General features: G+C 43.5%; 1 protein-coding gene across 2 annotated transcripts in view; it reads left to right on the top strand.

The window, feature by feature from the left end:
• Window positions 1-15,687, top strand: part of IRF2 (interferon regulatory factor 2) — a 43,704-nt gene that overhangs the window by 6,535 nt on the left and 21,482 nt on the right. Inside the window, exons 2-3 of one of the 2 annotated variants that reach the window (XM_050895636.1) lie at window positions 11,780-11,905; window positions 12,853-12,960. In XM_050895636.1, the coding sequence (XP_050751593.1) occupies window positions 11,900-11,905; window positions 12,853-12,960 (114 nt within the window). In that variant the 5' untranslated portion in view covers window positions 11,780-11,899. The remainder of the gene's footprint in view (window positions 1-11,779; window positions 11,906-12,852; window positions 12,961-15,687) is intronic. The other variant, XM_050895637.1, reaches the window with a different exon arrangement.

Below are 15,687 nucleotides of genomic sequence, written 5' to 3' on the forward strand. Positions count from 1 at the left end.
GTTTCTTAATGTGTAATATACTGCAAGCCCAGCTTTGTGTGTATTGGAAATCTTCTGACCCCTTTGTTTGCTTGGGGGCAGATTGCATCAGATGTGCAGCAGTCTTTAGTACAAGGCAGTCGTTTTATCTTGGTGCAGCTTGAACACAAGCATCCAGTAGCAAATCCACCTGCACGTGGCATGTTGTTTTACCCAAGGTGCAGAACTGAATTCTAACTTTAAATTATTTTAACATTCTATTGTTGCTATATAGGTTGCTAGCTTTCAGGATGAGCTTGGAAGTAATAATTTCCATATTCTTGGCCCTTAAAGAGTAGAGCAGGTTATGGTTTGACAGTTTTTCAGCTAACCTTTACAGGCTTGGTTTGTAGCTCCCAGCATATCTGGTGTTAGGAATGGAGTTAAGGTGCGGCAAAAGCAAAAAGATTTAAATTTGTCCTTTAGTTTGAACTGCATGTGACAGTGGATGTTGTATAACCATTTCCCTTTTGCTGTAAAATTATTTTAAGTACTTTTAAAAGACTTAGATGCTTAACATTGATATAGCACAAAAGGAGGAAGGATTGCTTATGGGGTTTGTTTTAAAAAGTCTGAAGTGTGGTTGAGTTCTGCTTTTTGATGTGTATAGAGGGATATATGTGACTTGAAGGGCTTGATGAGTGCACAGAAGACAGTCTGTACTGTAATATTCCTATTGATATTGGACATTGCTTGACAGCATCACAGGCAAACCTCTTACAGCTTTATCTAAGCAAGATAATGTCTTAATTCTTTAATAAACTAAGGTAGCAGTAAGTTTAGGTCTTTATGTGCATTTCATACATATATATAATGTGCATTTGGTGCATGATATGGGTGTTTGTGCATTTCGTGCACTGGCTGCTCTTTTAAGGTGTTTTGTTGAATTGTGTAAATGTACTTTATATGCAACTGAGAGGTGAATCCAGTGGAAAATACTGAACTACTGAATTTAATTGGATGTGGCATATAAATTTGTAAAATCAAAATCAGACACCCCCCAAACGCATTCCAAAACTGTGACAGCATCTTAAAAAGTTTATCTAAAATAAAAATAATTCCACAGTAGGAAAAAAGGCGGGATAGGAGACTAATGTTTTTAAATTACTGAAAGCTTTCCTGCAGGATCTGAAATCCCAACAGTGTTATATGAAAAAGATGAAAGCAAAACCTGAGGATAAAATTGAAACCAAATATAAACAAAAGTGAAACCGACTCCATTGGTTTTCATTTCCCAGTTGGCAAAAAAGAAAGAATAAACACAGAGCAAAGAAGCATGAGAGCTGAACTTGAAAAATTTCAATTTCATTATTTATTTCATCTGTCGGTAAATTTGACTTCTGCATGGCAGCACTCCTTCAGCAGACTACACAGTAGGGAGTAGAGTCGCTCTCCCTGGTTTATCCGGGTATCGTTTTTCCCACCCAGTGGTCTGGGCAACGGCCCTGCAGTACGGGAAGCGGTGCCTTCTTCAGTCACGGAAGTAAAGTTTTGAAATGCTGTGGCAAACATGTACAGAAAGTACAATGGAGGTGATGACATCCAGTATGATGAAAGGCAGTCATTCAGCTGGTAGATGCACTTGAATTTTACTCATGCTGAGATTTGAGTTGTTAATAGGATCAGGTATAAAATATGTGGTGGGCTTTTTTTTGCTCCCCACCTTTGGGATCGTCCACATAGATCTGGGTCAGATCAACAGTAACCAAAAGATGTTGGCTTTGCTGATGACATGAAATGACTGCGAATGGTTTCACTCCATTTCCACAGATCAGTCAACAGCTAGAAGGTCCTTTTTGACCTTGAGAACTGGCTGATGAATTAGTCAAAAGATGGCCAAACATTGGGTGGCTGTGGAATCTCAAATTAATATCCTTCTCATATGTAGAGACGCATGCCCCTGGGCTATATCGACAAAAAGGTTGGGTGTTGAGGGGAAACTTGGACAATCGCTGCTCTGCTGAAGCTGTACTAGGGTGAAATTAAAGACTTTAATTCCAGAGGTCTGATTCTCACATATTTGCACACATTGCATTCGATCATATAAAAACTAAATTCTTTGGATTCTGAAACCGTTCTGGAGATTTGAGATTGATGAGGGAAGCTGATGAAGACTAGCTTTGATTAGTTTAATAATATTTGTCAGGCTTAGATGAGAAATGAAGACGAGTTCAGTGGTCTCACTCTAGCTCAGCAGTATTTTAGGAAACTTCCAAGATAGAAATAGCTGCTGCAGATCAGAAATTGAGGCTGTCTCGTTGCTATTGGTCTGTGGTCAACACAAAAACTTTAAATTAAGAGCACATTTTGTAACTGATCCTATAAACTATTCATATCTCAACATAAAAATGAGTTAAAAAGTTCCTGTATGTCCTGTGGCAGTGGAAAGAGTAGCGTTTTTATAAAAAGGAGAATTACATCATACCGTTTCAACAAGCATCAGTATTAAGCATTTAATACTGAGCACTCTTTAAGTGCAAGCCTTTCAAGTGTATATACAAAAGAAAGACATTTCTCTCTTAAATTCTCCAGTGTCAAGCAATATCTCTGTAGTAACTAATTGAATTTATTTTTTGTGCTCAACACATCTGCTTCTTTCATGGTGCTATTTTTGTAACCGTAAATAAGTGCATGTGACAGACATGTTTCCAGCTCACAGTGTGGATGATTCAGAGGATCCCAGCCCCCAAGTCTGTGCCTGCTGTGGTCTGTCTGTAAAGAAAGCGTCTAAGTAAGCAGGAGAGTGTTTTTTACAAATCCAAAATAGCGTATACTTTTCTTTAATACCTTCTCTTGGAAGTTAAGGAGAAACTGCTTTCTTGAAAGGGCTGGTTTTGGTGCTCGCTGTGAGGTTAAGCAGAGGTAGTTTATGTCTTTTGCTCTCGGTTCTGGGTGCTGCGCTAGCGATTAGAAGTTCGGGTAACAAAAGTGTAGGTGTGGGTTAGCTATTAACTTAAGTGGTAGAAACTGCCCTTGCCCAGACAATAAAATGAAAGCTTTAAGCAAATATTAAATCACACTTTAGTGTAGTGTGCAAATAGTTTTTGCTGTGTGTTGCAGAACAGTATGTTATACAAACAAAGGTAGCTGTGAGAAACAAGCCCAATCTGAGCAAGGTGGATTACATCAGGTGCAGGTCATGGCCGGTGAACATGAAAACTCTTCCTTGAACACATTGCTCAGTGTTAGCTATCTGGAGTAATTTTTCTGCCTCTCTGAGTGCCTCTAAAATGTCATTGTCTTCTCTACAGTCCTGCCTGAGACTCACAAGCCACCAGTGTGGGAACATTGAGATTAAGGACTTAGGTTTTACGATGGCTGCTTTTCTTATATATAGCACCCTATAAAGCACTGACCCTGTACTTAGGCAGAAGAATGCTAGACAGGACACAGAGATGAAGTCTGCCCAGGCTTTGAAAAGTATTCTTACAATTTAAGATCTTGATCTTGCAGATACTTGCATGTGTGATTTTCCACTGCTTTCAGAGGGACACATGTAGGAAACGTGCTTATTAAAAGTTTTAGGGATGTCTCCTGTAAACCTAGTCACAGAGCACGTAAGTGTGTGTTGGTCTAACAGAGCCATGGAGAGACTTAAAAAAATGCTGTTGAGTTGCATCAGTATGATAAAAGAAGTGATTCTTGATAATTGTTTGAGCCTTAATAGCCGCCTAGTTTTCACCAGACTGGAAAATTCTTTATGAATCAGGTGTCAAATGCTGAGTTTTCCTGGCAGCTTTCAAGAACTCACAGGGTTTGGCTTCCGTGGATACCGACTGACACAGCTAAGCAGCAGCAGCTATTACATGTGAGTATTCAGGAGTGGATTCGTGTGTGAGCACTTAATTCTGGAATGAAGTTGATTTATTGGGGGATAACTGCTCCCCAATGCAAGGAATTAATTATTCCCTGACAACCATGCCAGCAATTTTCTTGTTGTAAACAAGCTCTTCCCAAACTTGTCTGAGCGAAGTACAGCTCTACTATTGAAAAGTCACCACCTCTCTTCTAGGCAGTTTTTAGGAGAAAAATAGTTAGACATTGCAGATACTGAAGACAAATCTTGATCGATCCTCAGACGTAACACAAAGCTGAAGAAGGAAATAAATCAGATAGAAGTTATGGCTGCTTTTGAGACTCCTGGAGGAGGTGGCAGGGGGAGAGTTTTCTGTAATCACATGCTGTTGACTGTCACTTGCATACACCTGTTGTCATCCTGATGCCACCAGAATCTGGTATCTCCATCTTCACTCCAGGCAAGCCCTGGGAAACAAATGAAAGAAACCCCAAGGAAACCAAGTATTCCTTTAAAGCTGAAAGTAAAGCAGTCATTTGGTATTGCCGCCAGACTTGCAGACATTGATGTGTGTGCAGATGATCATTGTGGCAAGGATACTGCGGAGATGATCTTTAACAATCTATTTGTTAGAAGCCTGGGCCAAGTTCCCAGCTGATGTAAGTCACTGCGATGCCAGAGAAGTGAATGGGCTCAGCCACAGACATCGTGTTGTTCAAGTGTCATGATAATGTTCAACACAGGAGCCAGTGCAAGGGAAATTTTATTGTAGATATTGAGAGTTTGAAGCATTGTTTCATTACGGCTAAGTCCAGAAGCAAAAAAACAGCCTTCTGGTTCTGTTGTGTTAAAATAAGATGGCTTTTCTTCAGTGCACTTCTAGTCTGCAAATCCAAGGGTTACCTTTAATGATGCCTGAGATCACTGCAAAATAACAAATCATGTCTCTGCTGCTGAGGGAGAATAAGCTTTGCATGGAAACCAAAGGAAAGAGTCTGTTTTGATGTGTAATGTCTGAATCCCAGCCAGGGCATGTTAACACCCTTTGGGTGGAACAGAAATGCTATAGGACTGATGAAACACACTCTATATACAGTATGAGTTCCCATTGTACGTTTTCCTGGGCATGTTTATCATGCAGTCTGTAATGCTGATTTCAATACACGTTTGAGGTATTTGCTGCCTTTGTTTTGTTTGAGGGTTTGGTTTTTTTTTTGCAGGGAATGTTGGTTTGGTTGGTGTTTTTCACCCTCTGTCCCCTGAGGACGCAAGAAAGGGCTTTTCTTCCTTCTACCTTTGTGTATCTTTCTTGGGTACAGCAGCATGAGAGGAGGGCATGCTGAATGTTCCCCTCCTCCTCCGTCTACCTGGCACCTCCCTACAGCCCGAGGTGGGCACAACCTGGTCCCTACGAAGCAGGCAGAGGCTTGGGAAGTTGGGTAGCTGTTGCTAGCTTGAATCCGTCGCACAGCAGCCTGGGTTCCCAGGTGTTTCACCACCCCACAGAGCTTTCCCCTTACCAGCCATGGTCCTGTTATAGCCCTGCCATGTTTGGTTTGGGAACCTAGGGAAGCAGGTGAGGTATTGCTTGTTGGTTGCCTGTACAGGTTCTTCCTAATGGCCAGGCTGTGCCTTACACCAGTCTGCCCAGGACCGGCACCCTCCTACCCTGCCTGCTCTCTAATTCTTGGCTTTCCGGCCTGTCTTGATGGAGTTTCCTCCTTCCTGCAGGCACCTGAGCAAATAAGATACCACCTTTCCTGCCCGTGATGAATTATTTTTCTTGGTGATGGACAGGAAGGATATAGCATGCTCATGGCGTCTTTGCTGCTGCCACCAAAGTGTTAGGAAAGAGCAGGAAAAATACTGCCATTGCTACAATGTGGATCAAGTGTTACAGCCAACACAGGAGCTGGGTCTGTGGAGCAGTCGGCCATGGGGTATGCTTTAAGGGAGCGCAAGGCAAGAGGAGCTTAGTGATAAGCAAATCTGCCAGCGCAGTTGTGATGTTTCCCCCCTCCCTCCCTGTTCAACAGGGCATCACTGACACAGTATTCTTAGGGAACAAAGAGGCACCATTACATGCAATTAAAAGACCAGAGAGGGTAGGTTTTGCTGTCTAACTATCCATGAATCCAGAAAGTCTCTTACAGGGTTTTATGTGTTTTCTTGCTTCGTATCTGTTTTCAACGCCAAGAGCTTCAGGATTTTATTTTGAACCCTTAACCCGTGCACCTCTGAGAACGGCAATGCCCACTTTTCCTCATTTACTAATCCTACTTTAATTACATGTTTTGGTGTTGGTTCCAGAAAAGATACGGGTATTTGCATAATTTGGGGTTATCAGAAAGAAGGCATGTTAATTCTGCGTCCGCAGCATCAGTGGTGAGATTCACGTTATCCTCATGGCAGATGGGAAATGCACCGGGCAGAGGTCTGTCTCCCCATGGGCTGCGGGCAGGGGGATTTCAGGTGTCCGAAATTGGAGCAGCTGAGTAAAGTGCAGTTCAGTTGTCTGTATTTCAGTGTCAATCTCACATTTCTGAAGTATTTCTGAGCAGGTGAGGCTAACAGGTTTTCTCACCCAGGAAAAGTCTCTATCCCTCTGACGAGTTTGACTTCCAAGCAGGGCTTTGCTCAGAGTATGTATGGCTAAACATGTACTTACCTTTGAAAGGGGCATCCACAGGGGAATAGTTGAAAAAGGCGGTCCTATAGGCAAAATTCTGTATGAAGGCAGAGTCTGAGCTGTGACCAAGGGGCAGAATTTTGCTCCAAGTACTGTTCCTTAAAATAAGATCATGTTTCCTTGTATCCTGGAACAGTCTTGGCACAGGGACAAATACAGAACCCAGTTCTCTGAATCCTAAAATTAGCGTATGGTCTCATTTCAGCATATCTGTTTGGTCACACAGGGTGATTGATGCTTTTCTGAACTGCAGCAGCGTTAGGAAACAAAGGGAATACTTTAAAAGTTTATCAGCAAAGCACAAGTACAAGATAGCTCTTTTTTAAAAAAAATATTGTCAGTTCTGTATTTGCAGAGAAAAGAGAAATAGATACCATGCAATATTCTGCACGTGTCCTCTGGGGAACAGATGTTTTTTCACAGCTCTGGGGAAAGGCTGCAACCTACTTCACAAATGCACCTCCAAGTATCTTATCCCGCCTTACCTTCTCACAACCATTAATAATGTTTCCATATACTGGCAAATCTTTTAACTGGGTACTTTCTAATGGGGAAAGAAGAACTGCTTTTTCAGATTTTTTTTTTCGCTTCCATAGAAATATATTTTTAAAAAACTAGCCATAGGCATAGAGTAGCTTGTGGTTTTGGGATAACCTTAGTGCCTTTTCAGTTATCCAGATGCTGTCAGAGGGAGCGAAACTGAAGGGAAGAGAACATGTTGTACTGCTCAGATTTAATGCCTGCCATACCATTGCTTTCACTTTCTGTCTACAGCTGCCGTAATTCTAGTGAAGAGCTCTTCATTCTCAAAGGTTACAGTTTCTGTATGGCAGAAGTGTTATCTCCGCCAGGGAAAAAACAAGTCAGACTTACTAGAATGTTTTAGCAGAGAGTAGGGAGGACTACAAGCTCTTTCTTGAACAGTATGGAGTGAAAATATTTATATGTATATATAGATTGCAACCATCACTTACATCTTTTCTAATGTCTCTTTAAAGATGAATAGCTCTTGAAAATAACTAATATTTTTCTAATATCTCTTTAAAAATAAATGAATGCTGTGAGTTTCCTTCAGAAGAGTCTTGCATAAAGAATCTTAGAAAAATACATCTTGCGAAGAAGTATAAAGCTGAAATTCAGTATGGTTTATTGCATCTTAAGGATGCTGTGGTGACAGCTACCTACTCAATGCCCTTTGTGTGACTGCTCCTAAAAACGTTGCTACACTCATACTTCCACGCCATTATGACTCTTCTTTCAGCCGTGTCTGTCTTAGGAAGGTGGCTTGCATGCTTCACCCCAGGCTGCTGGTGTGATTTCCTTGCAGAAAGCTCATTTTCAAGTGTAACGTGCAGTAGCAGGAGCGGTGTTATTGACTGGCCTCCTCCCGGTTTCCGTGTTCCTAACTGGGTTATGCTAGCCCTGGCTTCAGCAGATCCTGTGCTGTCTGCCCTCCACAGCACTCTTCCTCCGAGTCACGTCTGCAGGATTAGGACAGTTTATAGCTTGTCGGGGGGTAGCCTCCACCATGTTGTTGCGGTATCTAGTTGCAAAAAAAAGGCTGAACTGACTGCAGGACTAGCATGAATAGTGCAGTAAATAAAGCTTCAAAGAAGGTCAAAATAATCCCTCCATAAACTATGGCGTCAGCGCATCTGTGGGCCATGCTTCTTGCGTGGGTCTTGGCTCCTCGCAGGCTCCCAGTGGCCCTCCAGGCGAATGCCGTTGAGTTGGGGTTAGTGTCTCGCATGCTTGGCACTTGTTTAGGAATAATTTTATTGATGTCTTAATGTCCGTCAATACATTTAAGCTCCCACCACCGAAAAGGCAACCACCCCTGACTAGGGCCCCCTTTAAGAAGGAAGCAGGTGATAAAAATGGAGTGAGAAAAGGGAAATGATATTCACAGAGCTACCAGCCTTATTACGTTTGTAGGAGGTATGGTTAAAAATTGTAGTTCTTGAAGATTGGCTGTCTTGTTAAGAATGGCAAGTGTTCATAAAATGAATTCCCGGCAGGTAGCCCTACTTCCATGTCTGAATGAGCTCCTCTTTTCTTGTAGGGCAGAAAAATGGTTTCTTAGGTCCCATCTGCATAAGCAGTTGACTGTGTTTCTTGGCAATTACTCTTCCCTTCCCCCACCATGGGACAGTGATAAACCAGAAGAAAAAATAAACAGGAATTACTTTCAACGTAATGCCAGAAAGTTTGACTCCAGCGTGGGTCTCTGGGAGTGTTAAGCATTTTCCCGTGCTCTCCCCAAAGAGATGCTGGGGGTCAGTACTGTCCAAGTTTGAAGCTGTGGTCTAAAAGCACAGGAGCTTCATTAGCAGTTTTGGATTAAGAGCTTCCTCCCTGTCCTCCCCAGCTGCTCCTTTCCACTCCCATGCCGGAGTGCCCTCCCCACTTGGTTGCGCTGTCACGTGTGTCTTTGAGTAGGATGAGAGCCATGGTCCAGGTTCAAACAGACAAAAAAGGCCTTACAGAAAGAGGTGTTGCTTGTAAGCTCGGTAAGTTCCCTGGTCTTGTTCACAAAGCTGCCTATGCAAAGAGTGGTGTTAGTGTGCAAGAAAATTGGGATGGGACTGAAGGGTGGGGGTGATAGAGTGATGGAGTGCGAGGTGCTTCTTTGCTGCTGGTGGAGCTGGAGCTGCTCTTTGCCCCTGCAGCCCCAGCCAGCTCCGCTCCTCTCCCCATGCCATCTCCATCCATGGTCTCTCCAAGGTGGAGGAACATGGTGCCAAGTGACCCACGGCAGGCATTAAGCCGTTTTTCTCCCAGTTAACCTGAGTGTGAAGGTTCAGGCTGGCAAAGGTAACCAGACTTCTGGAGAGGTTTGCTTAGGCCAGTGGATAGGTACCCACGGCTCAGGAGCTCACAGTGATGGTGAAGCTGGTGGGAACTGGATGCCTTGGCAGCTCTGAAGATACTGGTAGAAGTCCACTTGTCCTGATACAAAAAATACAGACAACTGCACGTAGCTTCTTCTACGTGTAAATGTGCAAGGGAAGTGCAACATTAACGTTGACCAGGAATGGGAGATAGGTGCATAGGTGCTCCCAGTTTTAGAGCCTGCTTCAGATTATAAACGTTATGTTTCGTTCTCCTTAAAAGGATCGACTGTTTCTACTTTTTCCTTTCTGCTGGGTAAACACTGGAGAGAGGCTGGAGTGAAGGAACTTGGCGTGTCTGCTGTTTTATATGGCTCACCTTAGTTTCTGGCTTTGTAGGTTTGTTTTATAATTAATGTATTCTGATGGAGTGAAGCTGGCTTGATGTTAGGTGATGGCCCCTGAAACTTTACATGCCTTTGCTGCCTATTTTGGAGAATTTCAAAGGTCTTTACAAACTTGAATGACTCTTAATGGCAGAAGGTGATTGTCCTGCTACTCACTGGATGGACTTCAGGTTCTCACACCGGGAGCCATCAGAATAAGATTTCCAAGTGCACCCATTAACCCCGCTCAGGGACAGACAGCGGCTACTTCTAAGGCACTGCAGAAGTTGATGTTTCTTTCTGTACAAATAAATCATGCATTTGACAGCTCTGGAGGCGAGATGTGGCACCTTCATTTCCCATAGGCAATTACTCGGTAGAGTTGACTTGGTATTTTCATCACAAGGATGTTGTTGACGTGCAACTGCCAAAAACCCCACTACATTTTAGCACCGTTGTGGTCAGTGCTGTCCTGAGGCAGACAGGTCTGGGGGTGTCTTCTGAAGACATCAGGCTTTATTTTCAGCAGCATGTGCTCTTAGAGGAGCACAAGCTGCATTTTGATGAGCAGAAGCATGCTGTGCTTGCCCCTCTGTGAAAGGCATTCCCCCAGAAGATGCCCACCATTCCCTCCAGCTGGACATCATTGCGGGTTATTTTTAGCTGGGTTTGGTTTTACTTTCAGATAAACAGATCTTGGGAGCCACTCCTCCCTTCTCACAAGCCAAACCTCTTTTCTGATTACCTTGGATTAATTTGCCTTGGTGTGGGTGATGAATGGGAAGGTGTGCGCTGACAGCTGCAGGTGCTAATCCCAGAGGAGTCCCAGGGTGCCAAAAATGAGATGAGCACCACAGCATCTGCGGGGGAGCAGCTGGGGAAGCCCCCAGGGATGTGGGAGGGAAGAGACGACTCGCTTGACCATGCCGTTTTGGGCAAGACTGGCTTCCTTGTAGTAGCAATGTTGGCAGCTTTCTCCTGAAATGTGTTGCTTTTGCACAAAGGCAGCTTCTGTTTTTTCTACGTTGCCTGTCCCAAGTGGGATTCGTTGCTGCTGCCTTCAAGATGACTTTTTTGCCTTCTGTCTAATTTGTTCATTCAGATAGGCTTGAAGTTTGTCTTAGGGGCTTATTACCCAGAAGATGAGTCCCACTGCTGAATGGGAGCACTCATATATTGAATGCTGAAGATGATGCACAGTGTTTCCAGGAATTGTCTCAAAGTGCATGCATAGTTAAAGATATCTTACAAAGAAATGCATCTGAGATGATCGTTGCATCTACTTGTTTCTTCCTTGACAGACGAATAAAAATTTGCTCACGTTTTTAGTACATTGCCATTTGCATTTTTCAGCTTTGACCCAACGTGTAGTCGGGGAAGATGGTACAGATCTCACAGACTCTGCAACCTGGATGAGGATCATTGGTGCCAAGTGGAGGGGGCTACAGCGGCATGGCCGGCTGCTCGCCACCATCCTGGGGGCCAAAAAAGCTGCACCCGCGTTGCCCTCGCCCAGAAAACAGCTTCCCTCTTGCACAGAGAGGGGATTTGCACAAGGGCTCGGCTGCTGTCGGGTTCTGGGGTTGGCTGGTTTTTTTATGTCTGACTTGAACCTGAAAGGGAGCTGAGCAGTTGCAACCATTTTCTGAGCTATTTTAGAAATTTGTAGTTACTGGAAAAGGCTGTGGCTGAAGTGCAAGTGAGCAGCTCCACACGGTAGTAAATAAAGTGCCAATATGTTTGCTAAGAGATTAGTGTGAGCATGGCTGCTGGTAAGTTCTCTGAACACATCAAAGAGCCTTATTGTTGCACTCAGGTTTTAATTCCTTATAGTTTCAGGAAATACATGTCCTCAGAGCAATGAGAGGAAACTTTGAACGTTTTTCTTCCTCTTGTGCTGGGTGTGGGCTTGGTACTGCCTAATTGTTAGTCTGTCTGATGCCTGTACTCCCATAGGAAGCAAGAACAAACCCATTTACATTTGTGTCATTGCTGTGTGCTTTCAAATACGTGGCCTACTCATTTTTTTTTCTTTTTTTTTTTTTTTTTTTTTTTTAAGATCAAAGGTGACAAGAATAGCGGAGCAGAGAAGAATGATGCAGAGAACACAGATGTGAAGAACAAAGGAGAGAGGAAGGAGCTGAGCCTGGTGCAGAGGGGGAGAGAAGAAGCAGCCTAAATGCAAGTACTTGAACATGGAAATGATGGGTTGCAGGCTGCTTAACAGGAGTTTAGTGCGGTGCTTTAATCTGCATCTAGTGCTGGTTGGTGCTTTCAGAGCAGTGCCTGAGATAGGTTAATGTTTTTAAAATTTTCTGCCTCGGGTTCAAGACTTTGGACTCTTATGTCAATAATTTACAGCTCTAAACAGGGAAGTGGCATCAGGGTCACGTGTGTGTGTGAGAGAGAGAGAGAGAGGAAAAAAAAGAAGTCAGTTTGAGTCTTAACAATATAATGTGGCGTGGTGCAGCTGAGGGGGCTGTAAAGCACTCACTTCCTAGCTAAGCAGTATGAAAATGTGAAATAACAGCTAAAAAATCAGTGACTGGGTTGATCAGAGAAAGCTGGAGGGAGGGAGTCAAACTACTCAGCGAGAACCAAAGTGGTCTGATAAATTGCTGTGATGTAAAATGTGTTTTTCATAATTTTGGTCAAGTTTATGGGACAGAAACAGCCATTTGAAAGCACTCTCATTAGCAGGTGCATCATTTTAGCTGGTACAGTGATGCCTCCTGTATGTGAATTTTTTTGGTTACATTTTTTTTCTTGGCAAAAAAAGGTCTTGTGCAGATGCAGGTACGTGGGCCAGAAAGAGGTCTCCAGGAGCGTAATTGTTTTTCTTTGCGGCCTCTGGTATCCCGCCTGTATCAGCAGACCAGCTTTTGCCAATATGATGTGTCTTCTTCAGGTGAAGGTTTTCCTAATCCAGCTGTACCAGAAGACTGTTTTCTGCCATAGGGAAGGCTTTATCATCTCAGTTGCTCTTAGAGGAGGCTCCCGCACAGATCCAAAGTCACTATTATAATTGTTCGATGCCTGCAAAGCTTTAATAAGTCTGTACCGTGCAGAGATGGGGGAGCTACCTGGGAGTTCTGCTGGAAAACAAGTAACCTTGTCCCTTGTTCCCTGCAGCTCCTTCCCGGGTGGGTGACAATGCCTGTCGAAAGGATGCGGATGCGCCCCTGGCTGGAAGAGCAAATCAACTCTAACAGGATACCGGGGCTGAAATGGCTAAATAAGGTAAGGGGGGTGCATGCACACACGTGTGTATGTGTGCTGAAGAGGGACTTTATGGCAGCGCCTGAGGTTTGGATAGGTAAATCAGCTCATTCCTGGTTTTCAAAGGGCTGACATGGGGAGGAAGGGCAAAGCTGAATGCTTCCTGCTGAACCTGTTCCTCCGGTCTCGCCTGCCAGATCTGAGGCGCCCTGCTTTGGCCTGGTGGATTTGTGGCTCCTTTGAAAGCATTTTCCAACTCTCTGTTGTTGGAGCGAGTGCTTCTGGAGACTCCGCTAGTTGTTTTTTTTTTTTTAAGCTGGGAACAGATTGCTCACCAAGTAGCATCAGAGGGATGTGAACAAAATGCTCTCCTGAGGTGGAAGGCTATATTCTGTGTTAGACTTTGGGTTGAAGCAACGATCTCCTGTTTCAGACTTGTGTGACTTGTCTGATACTTCTCAACCTGGGAGAAAACAGGGTAACTTTTCCCCTGCCAGACCCAAACCTGATATTCCTGGTCCTGAGCTCTTGCTGAGAGCTCTAGACACATTGAGAGGACAAGCGTGGGCTCCAAAATGTCAGTGCCCAATTTGAATTTTTTTTAATTGGCTTAATAAAACCAAGGAGTGTATTTGAGACTTTGAACAGTAATAAACCCTGGAAATATTGCATGCGTTCTGCGGTATGCCGGAGAGTAATTCACCGCACTGAAAAGCGTGAAGCAGTTTTGGCTACGGAGGCTACCTAATTATCAAAATGGGTGGAAATGCACAAAATCAGGTGCAGAAACATCAGAGCTGCCACTCTGGTTAAGACACTAACCCAGTTAGTCTGGTATCCTCCCTGTAGTAGTAGTTGTGGTGCTCAGGTGTTCATTTTTAGAGCTGAAGAATGGCAATTAAGATTACTGCTTTTTATTTCAGCTTTCAAAGCTAGAAATGCTCGTGACTATGAAATTATCAGGAGCCCTTTAAATTTCAGCTACGAATTTTGTTTCTCAGGAACTTCCTGCATCAGTGACTCTCACATGCTGTGGCTGGGTAAATAAATATTGCTTTATCCATTCCCTAGTTAGCTGCCCTGTGAATTTGAGTAGGTCCTTGTTCTTGCATAACGGGGTCACAACTGAAGAGGAGGAAGAGACCAGTTTTTACTGTTGTCTTTGAGTCCCACGTTCAGGTCCCTATGGATTCTTCTCCTTGAGTATCTCTACTTCGGTGGCAGGTCTCTCCTGCTGACAGTCCATCTCTGCTGTCCTTTGCTGGGCATTCCTGCCCAATCCTGAAGTAATTTCTCTGCACTTAGTAGGGCACAGTATTTCAGATGTGAGCATATTACTTTTAAATAGAATGTTGTCATCTGTAGGTTATGTTCACATGACCTTTTTTGGTACACCCCAGGAAGGAGGTACTTGCCTCCTTTGCTCTGCACTGTGAAAACACTGCCACTGTGCTAAGGGCTTCATTCTTCCAAGTTCAGCCCACCAGCCCATAAAGGCAGTTTGCAAGGCACGTCGTATTGTTTAATGTTTGCAGCCGTCTGATCGTGTTGTTAGAGTGGTTTCTGCCTTGTGCTTCTGGCATAAACTATTTGCATGCAAGAGTCAGTAGGAGATTGTGTCCTTACTTAGCATATTCTATATTGACCAAAGCTTGTCTCACAAATAAAGTATTTTGAAATGTTTTTTTTTTCTAAAACAAAGCCCTGGCTCCTACCAGAAAGAGGATACCAGGCTAAATGGCCTGCCTTGAGGTTTATTAAACTCTGATTTCCCACTTCTGCCCTCTGATCTGGCATCATTCTGGGTTGCCTTTATTGTGCTCAACAAGCTAATTGCACTTCTGAGCATTTCTGTTTAAAAATGTTTAAACATTCATTCCAACAATGAATCATTAAACCAAAAATGTTTCTATTTTTATTGTAAATCCTGACCATAAACAAAGCCATGCATGGAATCAATGATACAGTGTCATGTATCATAGCCCGTTCTGTACCCACAGAATTGACTCTGGAGGCTGTAGGATTTTGGGATTTGTATATTTTAATCAGAGTTTGGCAAAGGACAGTTCACAGTACAGAAAAGAAGGTGGGTCAGATTAGCAAGAGAATGGCACTCGTGTGTGTGTGCAGCTTTTAAGGAAATAAGATTTAAATACTAAAGAAACAATTACCATTCAGGGTTTGTCATTGACTGTCTCTTCTTGGGGAACTTTTCCGGACTGAGAAAGGAATTAAACCTCTCTCAGTTAAAAATGACGAATCAGGTGCAGCTGACTTACCTAATTCCTTCCCCTACTGTCAGTTGATCACATTATACCTCCTGCTTTGTGTTCCTCTCCAGAACAGACCCTTCTCTATAGGGCTTAAAAAATAAATATTTGTGTACCTCCCTGGTGAAAATATTATCCTGCTGAATGGCATGAGGGAGGAAGGGAATTTCTTTACCTTCCCAAAGAGACAAAACTGGGAGGTGTGAAGGAAATTACATAGTTCAGTAGAGGGCAGAGGTGGTGTGAGGAGGGGGATAATGAGAGGTCAGTGTCCCTCATGGATCTGGAAAAGGAAATTAGAGTGGAAACATTCAGAGTAGCTGTAACAGGAGTCGAGAGGCAACCTGCTGCTTTGATGGATGCTTGGAGTATTACCCTCCAGATGGATGCTGCTATTTAGAATTTGTCCTATGACTTTCTGGCTACTATGTGATCTCATGCTCATTCACCTGCTTGGAGCATTTTGCAACACTAGGCT

The sequence above is a fragment of the Gymnogyps californianus genome, chromosome 4 (assembly GCF_018139145.2).
Source record: "Gymnogyps californianus isolate 813 chromosome 4, ASM1813914v2, whole genome shotgun sequence".
Taxonomy (NCBI): domain Eukaryota; kingdom Metazoa; phylum Chordata; class Aves; order Accipitriformes; family Cathartidae; genus Gymnogyps; species Gymnogyps californianus.